This window comes from Nicotiana tabacum, chromosome 9 (genome assembly GCF_000715075.1).
Source record: "Nicotiana tabacum cultivar K326 chromosome 9, ASM71507v2, whole genome shotgun sequence".
NCBI lineage: Eukaryota > Viridiplantae > Streptophyta > Magnoliopsida > Solanales > Solanaceae > Nicotiana > Nicotiana tabacum.
Genome location: NC_134088.1, coordinates 83,190,683 through 83,205,715, shown reverse-complemented (window position 1 = coordinate 83,205,715; position 15,033 = coordinate 83,190,683). Strand labels below are relative to the sequence as shown.

The 15,033-nt window shown below is 34.6% G+C and overlaps 1 protein-coding gene across 9 annotated transcripts; it reads left to right on the top strand.

Annotated features, from left to right (window-relative positions):
* Positions 1 to 583: 583 nt before the first annotated feature.
* On the top strand, positions 584 to 9,022 carry LOC107765689 (uncharacterized). Of its 9 annotated transcripts, none has more exons than XM_075221787.1 (11): positions 584 to 723; positions 930 to 1,083; positions 2,145 to 2,493; positions 3,057 to 3,215; positions 4,272 to 4,349; positions 6,287 to 6,379; positions 6,612 to 6,704; positions 6,784 to 6,927; positions 8,118 to 8,225; positions 8,416 to 8,467; positions 8,554 to 9,022. In XM_075221787.1, the coding sequence occupies exons 3-11, from the start codon at positions 2,398 to 2,400 to the stop codon at positions 8,583 to 8,585; spliced, it is 855 nt and encodes a 284-aa protein (XP_075077888.1). In that variant the 5' UTR covers positions 584 to 723; positions 930 to 1,083; positions 2,145 to 2,397; the 3' UTR covers positions 8,586 to 9,022. The 9 variants fall into 9 exon arrangements, with proteins under 9 accessions (XP_075077888.1, XP_016439847.1, XP_016439846.1 ...); XM_016584361.2 differs by having other exon boundaries at positions 6,609 to 6,704; XM_016584360.2 differs by having other exon boundaries at positions 4,269 to 4,349.
* The last annotated feature ends 6,011 nt before the right edge of the window (positions 9,023 to 15,033 follow it).

Below are 15,033 nucleotides of genomic sequence, written 5' to 3'. Positions count from 1 at the left end.
TTTTGAGGTGTAATTAGTATTTGACCAAATTTTTAAAAACTGCTTCTAAGTGTATTTTTTCAAACGCGTTTCATAGAAAAGTGCTTTCGGAGAGAAGCAACTTTTTTCTGCTTCTCAAAAACTACTTTTGTTTCTCCTCAAAAATATTTTTTTTTTCCTTCTAAAAGTTGGGCCAAATAACTTAGTTTTTGAAAAAAAACACTTGTGGTAAAAAAAAGTATTTTTGGACTAAAAATAACTTTGGCCAAACCGGCTATTAAAGTGTTCAAGGTTGGTTTGGTTTAACCTTCCCCCAAACCAACCAATTTCGGCTTTTCTTAGCTAGGGTATTTGAGTTTTCAATTTTCTCGGGTTCATTCTTTTCCCGATAATTTTATGAATTACAAATCCATTCGATATTTAGAATGATAAATAATAATCAATTAAAATATTTTTGTGTGAGAATTTTTTTCCGAAGTATATGATAATTATTCCCTCTGTTTAAGTTATTTAAAATTTAAAATCAAACTTAGCTAAATGAACATGTCAATTATTCAGGACAGTGTTTGATTTGGCATTTATCGGTTTTTCACTTTTCTTAAACACCCTACCTGCTATTGCTGAATATCTTGACTCTCTACGCACACCCGCGCTCTAACCCCCACCCCCTTTCTTTCAGAAGCCCACCACGCTCTTGTAGTTGATGCTGTCCAAGATTTCCGCAACTTCATCGACTAATTAAGCGTATGTTATGTCATTTCTTTTCTGTTTGTTAGCTAAGCACATCGATTTGACTACCCATTCTTTGATTTTCCAAAATTAGGGTTCTAATTTCTTGTAATCATTTTCGACTTGTCAGCTTTCTTTGAACAACTATACTCTTTTCTCTTTATTTCCTCCATTTTAACGTTATTTGCAACTACTCCTGAAAAGTCCATCTCTTTTTGCAGCGGAGTCGTTGATTTGTCTAACAACTCAGGCGAAAGTAATTTTTCTTTTTTTTTTCCTGCTGGGCGTTTACTCAAAGTTTGAATTTTTGAGGCAAAGGGAAGAAGAATCCAGTTTAACATTCTTGAGCATCTAATCTCTCAAGCTGGAACTAAGGTATTTTTCTTTTTGTTCCATGTATGGTTGCTTACGCTCCAGAATGGGGAAAAAAGGAATATATCGTCTGGAATAGAGCAGAACTTATAGCGTGTGACGGTGTGTTTGGTATGACAGATGTCATTTTTCAGGAAAATGTTGTCATTTTCTGTTGTTTGGTTGCCGGAATTGTTTTTCTTCAAAGGGAGAATGAGCGGAAGTATTTGCATTACAACTGTCACTTTAACGGGAAAAACATTCCCGAAAAAGGAGTGATTATTTTAAGAATTAATAAAAAAAATGTTAAGGTGCGGGGATGCACATATGACATTTATTAATTTTAATTGTGTCAATCTAAGGTTCGGGTATAAACACATGACTAACAACAACTATCTTAAAACTTTAACTTCATATTACGTGCTCCAACTAACACTTATTATTAATCCTTTCAAACTCAAAAGTTTAATCAAAACACTCTATTAATCCTCAAAAACTCAAAAATTTAATCAAAACACTCTTCTAATATTTTTATTAATCTTTAATAGATATTTTTCCTAGAAAATATTTTCCACTCACCAACAACATTTTCCTTGAAAAATGACTTTCGCGTACCAAACACAAACATAATCCATAAGGCTTTGAACTTGGTGGAGTTAATACGATAATTTTAACTGCAAATTGATTTAGCATGCACTTTCAGTTGGTCATGTCGTGATTGTAGTAGTGGAACAAAGAGAATAGTGGATAAGATAATAGTTTCCTTTGCTATGTTCTCTCCCCTACGCTGTTTAGGGAAGTTATTTACATACATGCATGGTTATAATCCCACTAGTGGGGTTTGGGGAGGGTAGTGTGTACGCAGACCTTACCCCTACCCTGAGGTAGAGAGGCTGTTTCCAATAGACCCTCGGCTCCTTCACTTCAAGAACTCCCCACCTTGCTCTTGGGGTGACTCGAACTCACAACCTCTTGGTTGGAAGTGGCGGATGCTTACATACATGCATGGTTCAGTTGAGTTAAAAACAAAACTTTTTTGTATTTCCTTTCTCTCTTTATTTTTTTCTTTTTTCTTGATTTTGCAGGATTGGATCCAGTTTGAGGGAAGTAACATATAATGAGTAGCTTGTTTCATGCATGTACAGTTACAATAGTAACAAGCACTACACGTCTTGCCTTGAAGAGTTCAATTTGTGGAATTCCGGTGCTTTATTGGATGAAAAGCTTTTGCTCATGCTTGAATTAGAAAGTTGATTTTGACTTTTGCTGCATAGAGTTAGCATCTAACAAGTGTAGTGGAGATAGTTATTTTTCAAAAAGTTTGACCCTACTCCAGTAATGAAGGAAGATAATGGCTTCTTTGTTGTTAAGAAAGGAGATCTTGTTGGAGTCTACAGAAACTTGAGTGACTGCCAGACTCAAGTCGGATCCTCGGTAACTGTTTTGGAGGAATTTTAATCTGCAGTTATATGTGTGTGTGTGTGTGTGTGTGTGTGTGTGTGTGTTTATTCCTTTTACCTATCAAAAAAAATCTGAACTCCCAATCTGTTGGTTGGAAGTGGAGTGCTCTTGCAACTGGATCAACTTCACTTATCAATTTGTAGTCAAGATGTATTGATGCCAATGCTACACGGAATTTACCTTATCTGTTCTTTTCCTCGTGAATATGTTCAGAGGTAGTTGCACCTTGAGAACATCATAAAAGATTGACCATATTTATTTGCTACAGCTTCATTTACATTGTTTGACTTAAAGCTGGAGCATAATTTCTGTGCATATTTCAACATTCTTTTAATGCTTTCCTTTTATGATTAATATTATTTATCACAAAAATAAAAAAATACTGTTATTTGTTATAGCTTCAGCTTGGTTTTCCCAAATTAATGATACAGTTATAGTAGTATAGGAATTTCTATCAATGTTTATAAACCAAATGTGCATGAATTGGCAAATATATCTTGTAGTGTGTTAATCAGTTGCCCCCCTGCTTCTGGCAGATATGTGATCCTCCGGTTAGTGTGTATAAAGGCTACTCCATGCCAAAGGACACAGAGGAATATCTTCTATCTTGTGGGCTTAAACATGCACTTTATTCTATCAAAGCTGCAGATCTGACCGAAGGTCTCTTTGGGACTCTAGTACCATGCCCTTTTCAGGTCAGACATTGTACTAATTTGTGTGCAAAAGCTGTCTATTTATCTCTTATGGGTAAGGTATTTCATCTCAAAACTTTTAGACAAAGGCAGTCCTTATTCAGAGTACCATTCTCTTTCCAGGATGACACACAAGATTTACAAAAGAAAAATAAAAAGGAAAAAAGAAGGAAATAGTTAAATTTGCCCATTTGATCCAAATTTTGACTTGTGGATCCTATTGTGAGGTTGATGCAAGACAAATAACATGTTTGTTCCTTGTGAAAACTACTGGATTACTAAAAACTCTCCTTTCCACTTATGATAGCATTCATACCACCTATCAAAAAGAATCCTAAAATAGAGACAAAACCAAAAGATAAAATATAGAATCCTGATGTATTGATTGCAATACATCTTTGGAAGTAAAACCATGATTCTCTGGCTGATTTTGTCGCATAGAGAAAAAGTTTAACCCTTGCTGTCATTAGCAGAGTTGGTGAAGTCTGACCATGTTGTTTGCATTGAAATACTCTAAATTTTAAAACTCAATTTCTGTCTTTATGATACAGAAGGGATGAAGACTTGTCACCTCAGGTCCTCACAGATCCCCTTATTAAGGAAAAGATTACAAATTTTGTGCTGTTCCCGTACTATATGAAGATATGGTACAGTGAGAAAGTGTGAGCTTCTGTAAATTACATTATACATTGTACACTACAGATACCGCATTGCTATTCTTCTGCATAGCCAATATTATCGAAAATCATCTCTAAATGCAGCTGATTCAATAATTATTTTGTACTCGATATAAGTTAACTTTCCTACTTATGAAGATTGCTGAAAGATGCTTACATCTCTCTAATTTGCTATATGATTTTTCTCTCTCCTCTCGTTGTATCTATTCTCCCCTTTCTTCTTCCCAGCACTGTTCGTGATAACAAGTCCATAGCGAACAAGCTGAATGTAATAGTAAAGTATGTGATGACCATTTACCAGAAATGGCACATCTTTGCCGTTTCCTCTTTTTTCTTTTGAATTGGTCATACAAGTTTATTAGCACTAAATCTTTTGCAGCAGCCATCTTCTTCCAAAGGTGGAGCGTCTGAGCATATGCCGAAGAAGAGGTCACAGGAAGCAATGTGGTCAGAATATACGGTAAGTTAGGGATATATTAGGTTATTGTAAGTCGGTCGGTGTCTGCAGCAGTTGCTTTTGAAGTATATCTCATTCTTGTACCACAGAGTGAGAGTTAATTTAATGTGCCAACAGTTTTTGGTTATCCAAGGAAGTGAGTACATTCTTCTATTTGCACCTCTCTGGATATAGAGGCTGATTATAACACCAGGGGTTTGTTTGCTGAATGTTCTTTAAGATGCCATAATCAATGGTCTTACAATTTACACGAGAAATCTACTTATTCAGCTGGAAGGCATTTTCCTTTCCTAAAGTAGATCTGCATTTTCAATTTGAAAATTTCATACTAATCCATTGTGAGTGAACTATCATCGTTTATCTATTATGTCTTGGTAGCCCTTTTTTGAAGACAATGGTTATCTAATGAGGTTGAAAGTCTCCCATAAAGCACCTATTGATGAGCTAGATGTATTTAAGCGGAATAGTAGTAGTTTGTTAATAGGTTTCTGCAGCTGGTGTAGTAATATCTCGATATAGCAGTAGCAGTAGTAATTTGTCTACCGGTCTCCACAGCTGTTGTATTTGTGTGAACAAACATAAAAATAGGTCATGCTGGTTGCTTACAAAAAATTTTAAAAATAAAAGTAGTGGTATTTCAATAAAATATAATTTGGTCATGCTGGGTGGCTTATGAGAAAAGTAGCTTGTCATCAAATTTTTGCAGCTGTTATCTTTGTTTTTTCTTTATCTTAATGAACTCGTGTAAGGTATTGGACTTTATAAGATTGAACTTCATTACAAAGAGCCACATCCTAGTAAATGTAGCTAGATATCTGAAAATACTGTTTCTAGTAAAAGGTGTCTTTTCTCATTATAGCAATAAGTTATTTAGATGAGAAACATCAATAACATAGAATGAAGAATAAACAAGAGATATTAATGTCCTTCCTGTTAAGAAATTTTTTCTCCCACATAAACTTGACAAACATTTCTGTCCACTGGTTTAATAGCATTGTGGAGATCTGAAATTACATGTGACCTGTCTGTCAAGTATTTTCATTAGATGACTGGATGATCCCAGTTTACCACGTCTGTGCTTTGACAAAACAGAAAAATGGTGAAAATGAAAATATATATATATATATATATATATATATATATATATATATATATATGAAAATGTTTTATACGGCTTTTGATGTTTCTTTTATTTCTTTCTGATTTGAACTTTCCCCCTTGATTGACTAACATTTTCAAGGGCACCCTCAAATATGGATAAAAAGTTTCCTATTAGTGAAAAAGATAATTAAGAGCTATTGTCCTGTGGACAGATTTGTCGTCATAATAAAAAAGATTTCCTATTACTAGTCTGATATTAGTGGAAAAGATAATTAAGAGCTATAGTCCTGAACTTTCAGAAGTGCAGGCTAGGTTTAATGACTAGATGGGAAACCTTTTTCCTCAAAACAAATACTTAGGATGAATTTTCGGGAGTGCTGAGTAGTTTAAATGAACTAGATAGATAACCATTGTCTTTTTAATTAGTGTTCTTATCTTAGGCGAAAGAGTTTTTCGCAAAGTTTGCATCAAGCATTAGAGAGGAACTGTTACCACCTATTGGTTGATAGAGAACATATTTAGGTTGTTTAAATGTTGTAATTTGATGAATTCTGACATCTTTTTGTATGCGAAGTACATAGAGTTGCGATTGTCAAACTGTATATTTACAATGGTATTTTGTTGCTGTACTGCATTCTACTACCTGGCTCTTGGAGAGGTATATTATGTAAATTTTGGCTCAAAGTAGTTTCATTAGTACTTACTGATGAAAAAAGTACTACTGACTTACATTTCTTACAAAAAAGAAATACTAATTTCTTGTTTTGCTACCCTGCATAACGTGTTTGGCTTGCCACAGTACTGGAATCTATCTTGTTTATTGGCATGTTTATTTGCAGGATGCTGTTGGATCAGCAGTTATTTCAAATGATTCCCTAAGAAAGCATATCAAGTTAGATCTTCCTAAGGGTGACCAAGCTCTATCATCTGGTGTGAGTGGCTGTTAAGATGATAGCTAATTGTAAAACATAAATGCTTTCAGTATATCTAATTAACAACATAAATTGTCTTTATACTCAATGGGAAGTCGGTGAAGCTAATAAATCTTAATTTAACGAATTTATGGTGAATTTGCGGCCAACTATCAGGTCGATCTCTTATAAATTTTCTTGATGGTTTGTGGTGTTGGGATGGAAAGAACCTGATCCTGGTTATTCTCAGCAGCGATCTTGTACTCTTGAATTTGATGGTTCTTCGAAAGGAAATCCGGGACAAGCTGGTGCAGGAGCTGTGGTACGAGCTGATGACGGAAGTTTGGTAATAATTACTTTTCTTGGATTTGTATTTCCTTTTCCTTATTCTCGTCGCACTTATATTACAACTTTCCGATTAATAGATTTGTAGGCTGCGTGAAGGTTTAGGAATAGCAACAACCAGTGTTGCTGAATATCGAGGCTTTATCTTGGGTTTGAAATATGCACATAGCAAAGGGTTTACAAGTATTCGTGCTCAGGGTGACTCCAAACTTGTTTGTATGCAGGTCCGTTGCCCATAGTATTTGTTTATTCTTGTATATTTGACTTCTTATTTCTTGATATCTACTTTTCTCCTTTGTGTCGCTGCACAATCAAACATGTACTTGGAATTGTACGTCAAGCAAAGTTTTCTTCCTTCTTTCAACTTCAGCTATATGAATGGGATCCTTATATGCATATTTTTAAGGTCAAGGAGGGCCTCTAAGGGTGTGGCCTATTGGTCAATGAAGAGAATTGAAAACCATAAGGTCTCAGGTTCAAATCCCAGCTGAGGAAAAAACACTAGGTGATTTCTTCTCATATATCCAAGCTTTGGTGGACAAAATTATCAGGTACCTCTGTGCTGGTGAGAGGTAGCAGGTATCGTATGGAATTAGTCGATGATCGTGCAAGTTAGCCCAGACACTACGGTTAATTTAAAAAGGTCATGGAAGTCTGACAATTTTTTCGAGCCGTGGACCCATTTCTCACGTCACTTCGATGTAGTTCTTTTGTTTCTATAGGATAAAGAGGTCTGACAATTTTTTCGAGCCGTGGACCCATTTGTCAAGTCACTTCAATGTAGTTCTTTTGTTTCTATAGGATAGATGCTTTATAATGTAAATGGCCTAAGGTAGTAATGATTAACTTGCGATCCAACTAATGATTCTCAATTGAAAAAGAACGAAAGTTTGGTAAGTTTGGTAATGGGAGAATGAATCAGGTCTCCGGCATCAGTGCTCAGTTTTACCTAGTGCAAGACGACCTGGTTTGAGTATCTCAAGGCAATGGGGAATCTTAACAGATGTTCCTAGACAAATAATGGCTGCATGCTTTAGTGACAATCCCATTGATCTAGAGTTTACGGTAAGCTGGTTGAGTTGGACAAACCCCGAAAAGAGTGATTCCTTTTGCTGCTGGGTAAAGATAGAGAGGGAAAATGTAGAAGCCGGCAAATAGTTCTTGTCCATTCAAGAAGATTCTCTTAGTGGGAAAAAGAATCAACATACATTTGTTTTCTCTATGAACTCTTTAAAGTCTTTGACGAGCTTAGTTATATCTCCGAGATGTTTTATTATAGCTTCTGAAGTTGGTCTTTTGACAAGGTTTTTGCATTGGTGTCATCAGAGTTTATTTTATAGTTTGGTTTCTTATTTTATTCTTTGCTTTTATCTGCTTGGTTTTGATCCATTAAAGTGTATATCCTTCCGAACAGATCCAGGGTCTGTGGAAGGTTAAAAATCAAAACATCTCTACGCTTTTTCAGCAGGCAAAACAACTGAAGGATAGGTTTCTTTCTTTCCGCATCATTCATGTTCTTCGGGTAACCTAAAAAATCTTCTCTACCCCTTTATTCTTGGTTTATATGCTTGTCTCACTTTATCAATCACAAACTTATTACTATATAATAGTACCAAATTTGTATTAGAGCCCTCATTATGGCTTGATCAATTACCTTGTTCTTACCTTGGCATTTTTGGAGATGTAAAAGTTTTCAACTCTCTTTTTGTTAGGAATCAAACTGTGATGCTGATCAGCAGGCGAACTTGGCTGTTGGACTTCCTGGTTAGAGTATAGATTTCTTTGCAGGCTTGGACTGGTAATATTTGAGGGGTCATCAATGTTTTATTGAACTTCATCTTTTAATGCAGACGGTCATATTCAGGAGGAGATAGAGAAATGACAATGGGGCAGTCGAAGATGACTTAAAGGTGGTTCTGAAGAGGATCTTTACGTGCTAACCACTGAGGTCTAGTGCTTGGCAGCATTCTGATTATTTGAGGTCATAATTTCTTATTTTGCCAGTACTACGTCCAACCTTAAAATGTGTTGCACGGTGAAGCCAGTGATTAATGATAGCAGTTAGGAATTCTGTAAATTTTTGCTGGATGTGGCTCAAAACAGGCACCGACAGCAAATGTTACTATTTGCTTTGAGTTCTAGCCGCCGAGCACAAGATGTTTGCCTGAAACTCAAAGACCATCGAGGGAAATGATTGATGCGAATCATATCGAGTCTCTTATCCTTTCTGTAGCAGAACAATGGCCATATTACCCGTCATTCCTCACTTATGTATTGCTATGATATGATAATTAATTTAAATTTGTATTAGTATCGCAATTTGCCTGTGACAAAAAACTTCGGGCATGTGAAAATCAAGACAAGAAGAATCGTGTAGCAAATTAGTACAATGAGTGTCGCAAGCCGTAGAATTTCTCTAAGTTCGGAGAAAGTATCTATCGTTTCTTCTCTTTTAATTGCTGATCCAATGGCTTTGATAGCTTGATCTTGAGTTTTATTAATTTGAATTCAAGGGCTTGAAGTTTGATCTTAAATTTGATTGGGACCTCGAATTTGGAACGCCTTTATATTTGATTTACCTGTTCTTAATCCTTGAGTACTTGAAACTTGTATGATTTTTTTTTTCATATACGGAAATGATTCAATGCTTGAAACTTGTATGGAAGTGTTTCATTGCTTGCAATTTGTAGAGGGATTCTTAAAGTTCTTAACTTTTAGAGCTCTCTTTTGCGTCTTTGTGATGATTTTTTCGGCATATTGAGGATTTTTATTTTTAGTAGCGGATAAAGGCGTTGTCTGAGTTCATCGTTTGAAGCCCGACTGAACGAATTATCTTAATGGACTTTTACTTAAATTCGTTTAATTGTGTCGAAATAATTAAACTAATTATATTAGCGATAATATTAATTTGAACTAATAATCTATTATGTCTTAAATTTAAAATATAGTTCAAATTTCTGTTTTAAAAGGCTTTTTTAGAGCTCGCTTGGGACGGGGCACTGTCAAAATGCCTTGATGCTCATGTGTGGGGCTTAGTTACGTAAGGCTTATGCCCCAAGTACTCGACTGTACGCCCTAAACACACCCAAAGCTTGATGCTCTCCCAATAGTCCTTATACAAATCATGTGTCTAATTCACTAATTAGTACTGTTGACTCTTAAAATTCTTTAACAAATGAACGATTAAAGTTCTATTCATCTATAGGATTAAGAAGATTGTGAATAACTCAAATAACGAACTATAGATAGCCAAAATTAATATTATTTGAATATTTCTTCTAAAAATAGATAGCCATAATTTATATATGTACTTGTTAGATCTTCATTATGCCTCTCAAAATTATCACACTTTTATTATTTTACTATTTAAAAGTAATTTTCTATTTTACGCATGAAGGAGTAATATTTTTAAATTACAGTACTGATGAAATTAATAGAGTATTTACTTTTAGGGATGTAAAATATATAGTTTGATAATATTTTTTTTAAGAAATTGTGATTTTTAATATTGTAAAAGTTAAGACGTTATAGTTGATTTATAGTTTATAGTAACTTTAATATTATTATATTATTTATACTTGTAAAAATATGCTAGATATTTTTTTACTTTAATTTTTTAAATTTTCTTGAACTTTTAATTTATTTTATGTATTGTTTTGTGTTATTATGTAATATTATTAATTAATTAATTAAAGCTTTTAAAGACTCGTGGGGCTTACGCCTTATGTCTCGAGGGTTACGCCTCGCCCCTTATAAGAAAAAAAGTCTTCCCTCACACCTATGCCTTTTAAAATACTAGTCCAAATTTCATGAGTTTCAATTCAATAATATTAAAAAAAATTACCAGTTATGTCAGCCCATAAGTTAGCACAAAAATTAGCCAATTCATAAAAGCCAAATACATCGGCAACCCCTTAAAATTGCATCAGCTTTCCACTTTACTACTTATTCTTCAGTCCATTCCATGTAGCCACTTCAACCAACCCTTTAGTGTGTCACTTAAACACTAAAATCTCACGAGACACCTCACGTGTGAATCACATATAATGAGCACGTGAATGTAAAAACATAGTCTGACATGGACTATTCCAACGATAAAAATGCAAAACCCACGTTATATTAACCCCTTTTCCCCTTTCTTCTTCTTCTCCATGCCTTAATTCCTCTTCTTCAACCTGAATTTCTCTGCCAAGATTGATTTTTTCCCCCAATTTGAAGACCCCCGTCCTCCTTCGATTTTCAGTTGAAGCTTTCTTCACATCTTCTCTCTCAGTTTGTTACTTGACAATGTCTCAAAATTTAGAGAGGATTGATTCGTGCCAATGTGGTCAGGCATGTGTGTTTAAAATCTCATGGAGTTCGGCAAACCCAGGCAGAAGGTATTTTTGTATGCAAAATTGGCTTAGTAAGTATATATTTCGATAATCTTTTCTATTTCTTTGATCTTTATATTGGTATGAAATGGTAAATTTTTTCAATTGATTTATTGAGATATATTTTATAAGACAAATGAGGATGTAACTATTTCAGATGGTTTGGGGAGGCATTTCCTGATCAAACAAATAAAGTTATTTAGGGTTTTTTGAAGAGAGTCAAGGCTTTTTATCAAGAAAGGGAACGAGCTAGACAATGGAGGAATAAATTATTGTTTGTTATTCCACTACTTGCCGTAATTATTTGGTTGTGTTGTTATTCTTGCGATTGTTGATGCCAAAGAATTTGGAAGTGGCTGAACGTAGTTGATAGTGTATTTGTGGGATGGTTGTTAGTGTTGTTAGTGTTTGATAATGTTTTGTAGTTGGTGCCTTTTATTATTTGGATGTTGTTTGTGTAACAAGTTGTTGTAGGATGTTTACAACATATTTAGTTGTTAATGTAATTCACAATATTTGAATCATATTTTGGTCGCATTGGTTCTAAGAAACAATTGATAGAATTCTCAATTTATGCCTATTGCCATTAGATACAACAAAACTGGTAATATTGTTTAGGCTCCATACGATCTTAAAATTAATTCAAGTATTTCTGTAATGCAATGAAATGAGAAGAAATTGGTAACAAAATAGGATTTTGTAATCCAAACATCACAAAATTCAAAAGAAAATTTCAGATTATAACCTGCTTATATCCTATTGTAGAAGCTGTAAACAACTTGCAAGGCATATTTCTTTCAATAGATAACTGCTTCAAACATAATAACAAAAGTGAATGAAATCACACAACTCAAAAAAGTTCTACAAATATGAAAAAATGCAGCACATTACAAGTAATCAAAAGAAAATGGCAAAAGGAGGTTCAACAAAATACAATACATATTGTTGCAAATCACATTTACCAACAAGAGGTTCAACAACAAAAACTAAAGACTTTCAACTATAGAATCCAAGTCACTGAAGCTATTTCTTGGCAAATTTATCCATGATCTCTTGAGTTATATTTTTTTGTGATGGTTGTTGATTTGTGGGTTGTCCAACTTTGTTTCTTCGACTTGCACTCATTTGTTGAAGTTGCGAAGTAGTAATTACATATCCTCTATTTCATCTTAGTCTTGGTAGCCTAATTCCATCACTTGGCTGCACAAGAGTGGTATTACTCAACCTATTCCCATGGTTGATAACTCTTTCACCAGAAGTACTAGGCTGAAAAGGTAAAAAGCCTTTAATATTAGACTAAAAAAATTTATAAAGTAACATAACGAAATGTTTGAATTGTACTTATATTAAGGACTGTCCTTCCAGTCTCTTGGTTAGTGGGGCATCTAAATCTAACATGTTTGGCCTTTTTTGGCCAGCAGCAGATGAAGATCCAACTTCATGTGCACTTCCCATACCCCTTTTCACACTAGTTGAAGTTCCTCTTCCTCTTGGTATTGTATCCTTTCCTCTAGGAGCAGTTTGAGGAATTACATATGGAAATACATTCCTAGTAGGTCTAATTATTATACTACTGGCCCTTCCTCTGTCCCTTCCCATGCCCCTTAAGTAGTTTCACCAATTGGTATAACATTGCCCCTTCCTCTGCCCTTTCCTCCATTAGTTGCGTCAATTGATATACCATTGCCCCTTCCTCCAATAATTGCATACCACTAGTTGTCCTTGTAGTAGCTGAAGACTCTCCAGGACCACTCTGAAATAATAAAGAAACAAAAATGCAGTGAAGTTACAGAAAATGTAATGAAGATATCACATTAAATAATAGTTGTATAGTATAGTTCATACTCTTGTTGGACATCATTTTTTATTGTGGCCAAGTTGATGACATTGTGAACATGTCATTTTAAATCTTTTTTTTGGATCGCTTGCTCTATTTTTTTGCTTGTTTATTCTTGGCCTTTCTTCAATTCTTTTGGGGTTTGCCTGGCATTGGCTTTGGTGCTGGTGATTCAATTGGAGGATTGTTACTCATAGGCCACATTTTAAAGTTAGGAATTGACTGAATGAAGTGCCCATAATTCTATAAAAATTTATTCTTTCTATACCAGTGCACCACATGTTCATCTGTATCCTACTATAAGTAATAATATGCACACATTACATGTTCACATGGGATGCCTCTCAACTTCCACAACCTACAAGTGCAAGTCTTGAATGTATTATTTACTATAAACCTTAACTCTTTCTGTTTGATTTCAAATCCATCATGACTATTCCATATAATTGTGCACTGTCTAGCTAACACCTTGTTCTCTTTTAATATTAGCTTAGCCAAAGGTGATATATCTGAAACCTATGTCTCAGCAAACTTAATCATATCAACATGTCTAGCCATGATCTTATGTCTAATTTCCTCTAGCATGGTAATAATACTCTTGTGCCTAGAAGCCAATATCCATGAATTAAAAGTCTCACACATGTTATTCTCTACTATGCCACACCTGAAATGTTCTTGGAAGAAGGCTTTGCACCATGCCTCCCTTGGATACTTCATCATGTCTTCACATATCTTCTGTGAGCCAAGTCTCCTTCTGTTGGAAACTTCTTTGATGTATTTAAACACATAGCTTGTCTTTTAAACTTTCCAGAATTACTTTTTTCGTTCTTCTCCCTTTTATTTCCTTGACTAGTTTTACCATATGTGCCTTGCACATATTCTGACTTTTGCTTCAGGTAACAAGTCTTTCACAACTGCCAAAAATCCCTACATAAAAATATAGGCAGAATAAAACATTAGAAATTAAACCACAAAAATGTACTACTATTAATAAGCTAGAATAGAAAAATATTTACCTTCTGCATGTCTGACATTACTATTAAACCTTGACCATATCCCAGCTGCAGATCTTCCATTAAGTATTCAATGAACCATCTTCATGAATGTTTGGTCTCATGGTGTATAACATCCCATGCAATAGGAAACATCTGCCGTTTCCCATTTCTTCCTATAGCAACCACTAATTCACCATTGTAATCTTCTTTTATAAAACACCCATCAAAGCCAATGATCTTCCTACAAACCTTCTAGCTAACCTTTCTTCAACGCATCAAAACAAACATAAAAGTACTTAAACAAGTTTTTACTAGGCTCTGATTCCCTGTCAATTTCTACCCAACAAGAGCTACCAGGTTTTGTTTCTTTAATACTATCAACATAGTCACAAAGTCTAGAAAACTCCAACTTTCAATCCACCATAAACTTTCTAAGAACTATTTGTTTGGCCCTATAAGCAATCGTTCTTCTTACATACAATCCCAAATTCTCTCTAACAAGTTCCTAAATTTTCCAGATCCTCATATAAGTGCAACAGTTAGCTCTTTTTAAATTTGTTAGCAATGTACTTGGAATTGCACAATATGTTTGTGTTCAATGGTTGACACTTGTTAACATGGTAGTATTTATTCACCATAAAGTCATTAGAATCCCTATCAATACTAGCCAAAAACTCCCATATGCATCTTTTATGTTTATACCTTACCCTTACTCTATGCTTCTCATTGGGTCTAAGCTTGAGTTGAACCTTGTACTCAATTACATAATCAGTCACTGCCTTCCTAAATACCTTAGAATTCTCAAATATCATGCCCAATTCAAATATTGAAACTACACAGTCTGAGTCATATCTAACCTTTGTGATCTTCCTTCTACGTAGAATGTCAACACTGGCTTAAAGTCCACATCCAGCTCTTCATTAGTGTCATCACTTCCAGCATATGAACTATCTATGAATTCTTCATCACCTCCTAATCTGCTAGTATATTTCTTTTCTTTGTTCACCCCTATATCTTCAAAACCTCTATCAATTCCAGCTTCTCCTATTGGTACTTCAACAGTTTCAGGTTGTTTCTTTCTTCTACTAGCCTTGTTTTTATTTCTCCTATCATTTCTTATGACTC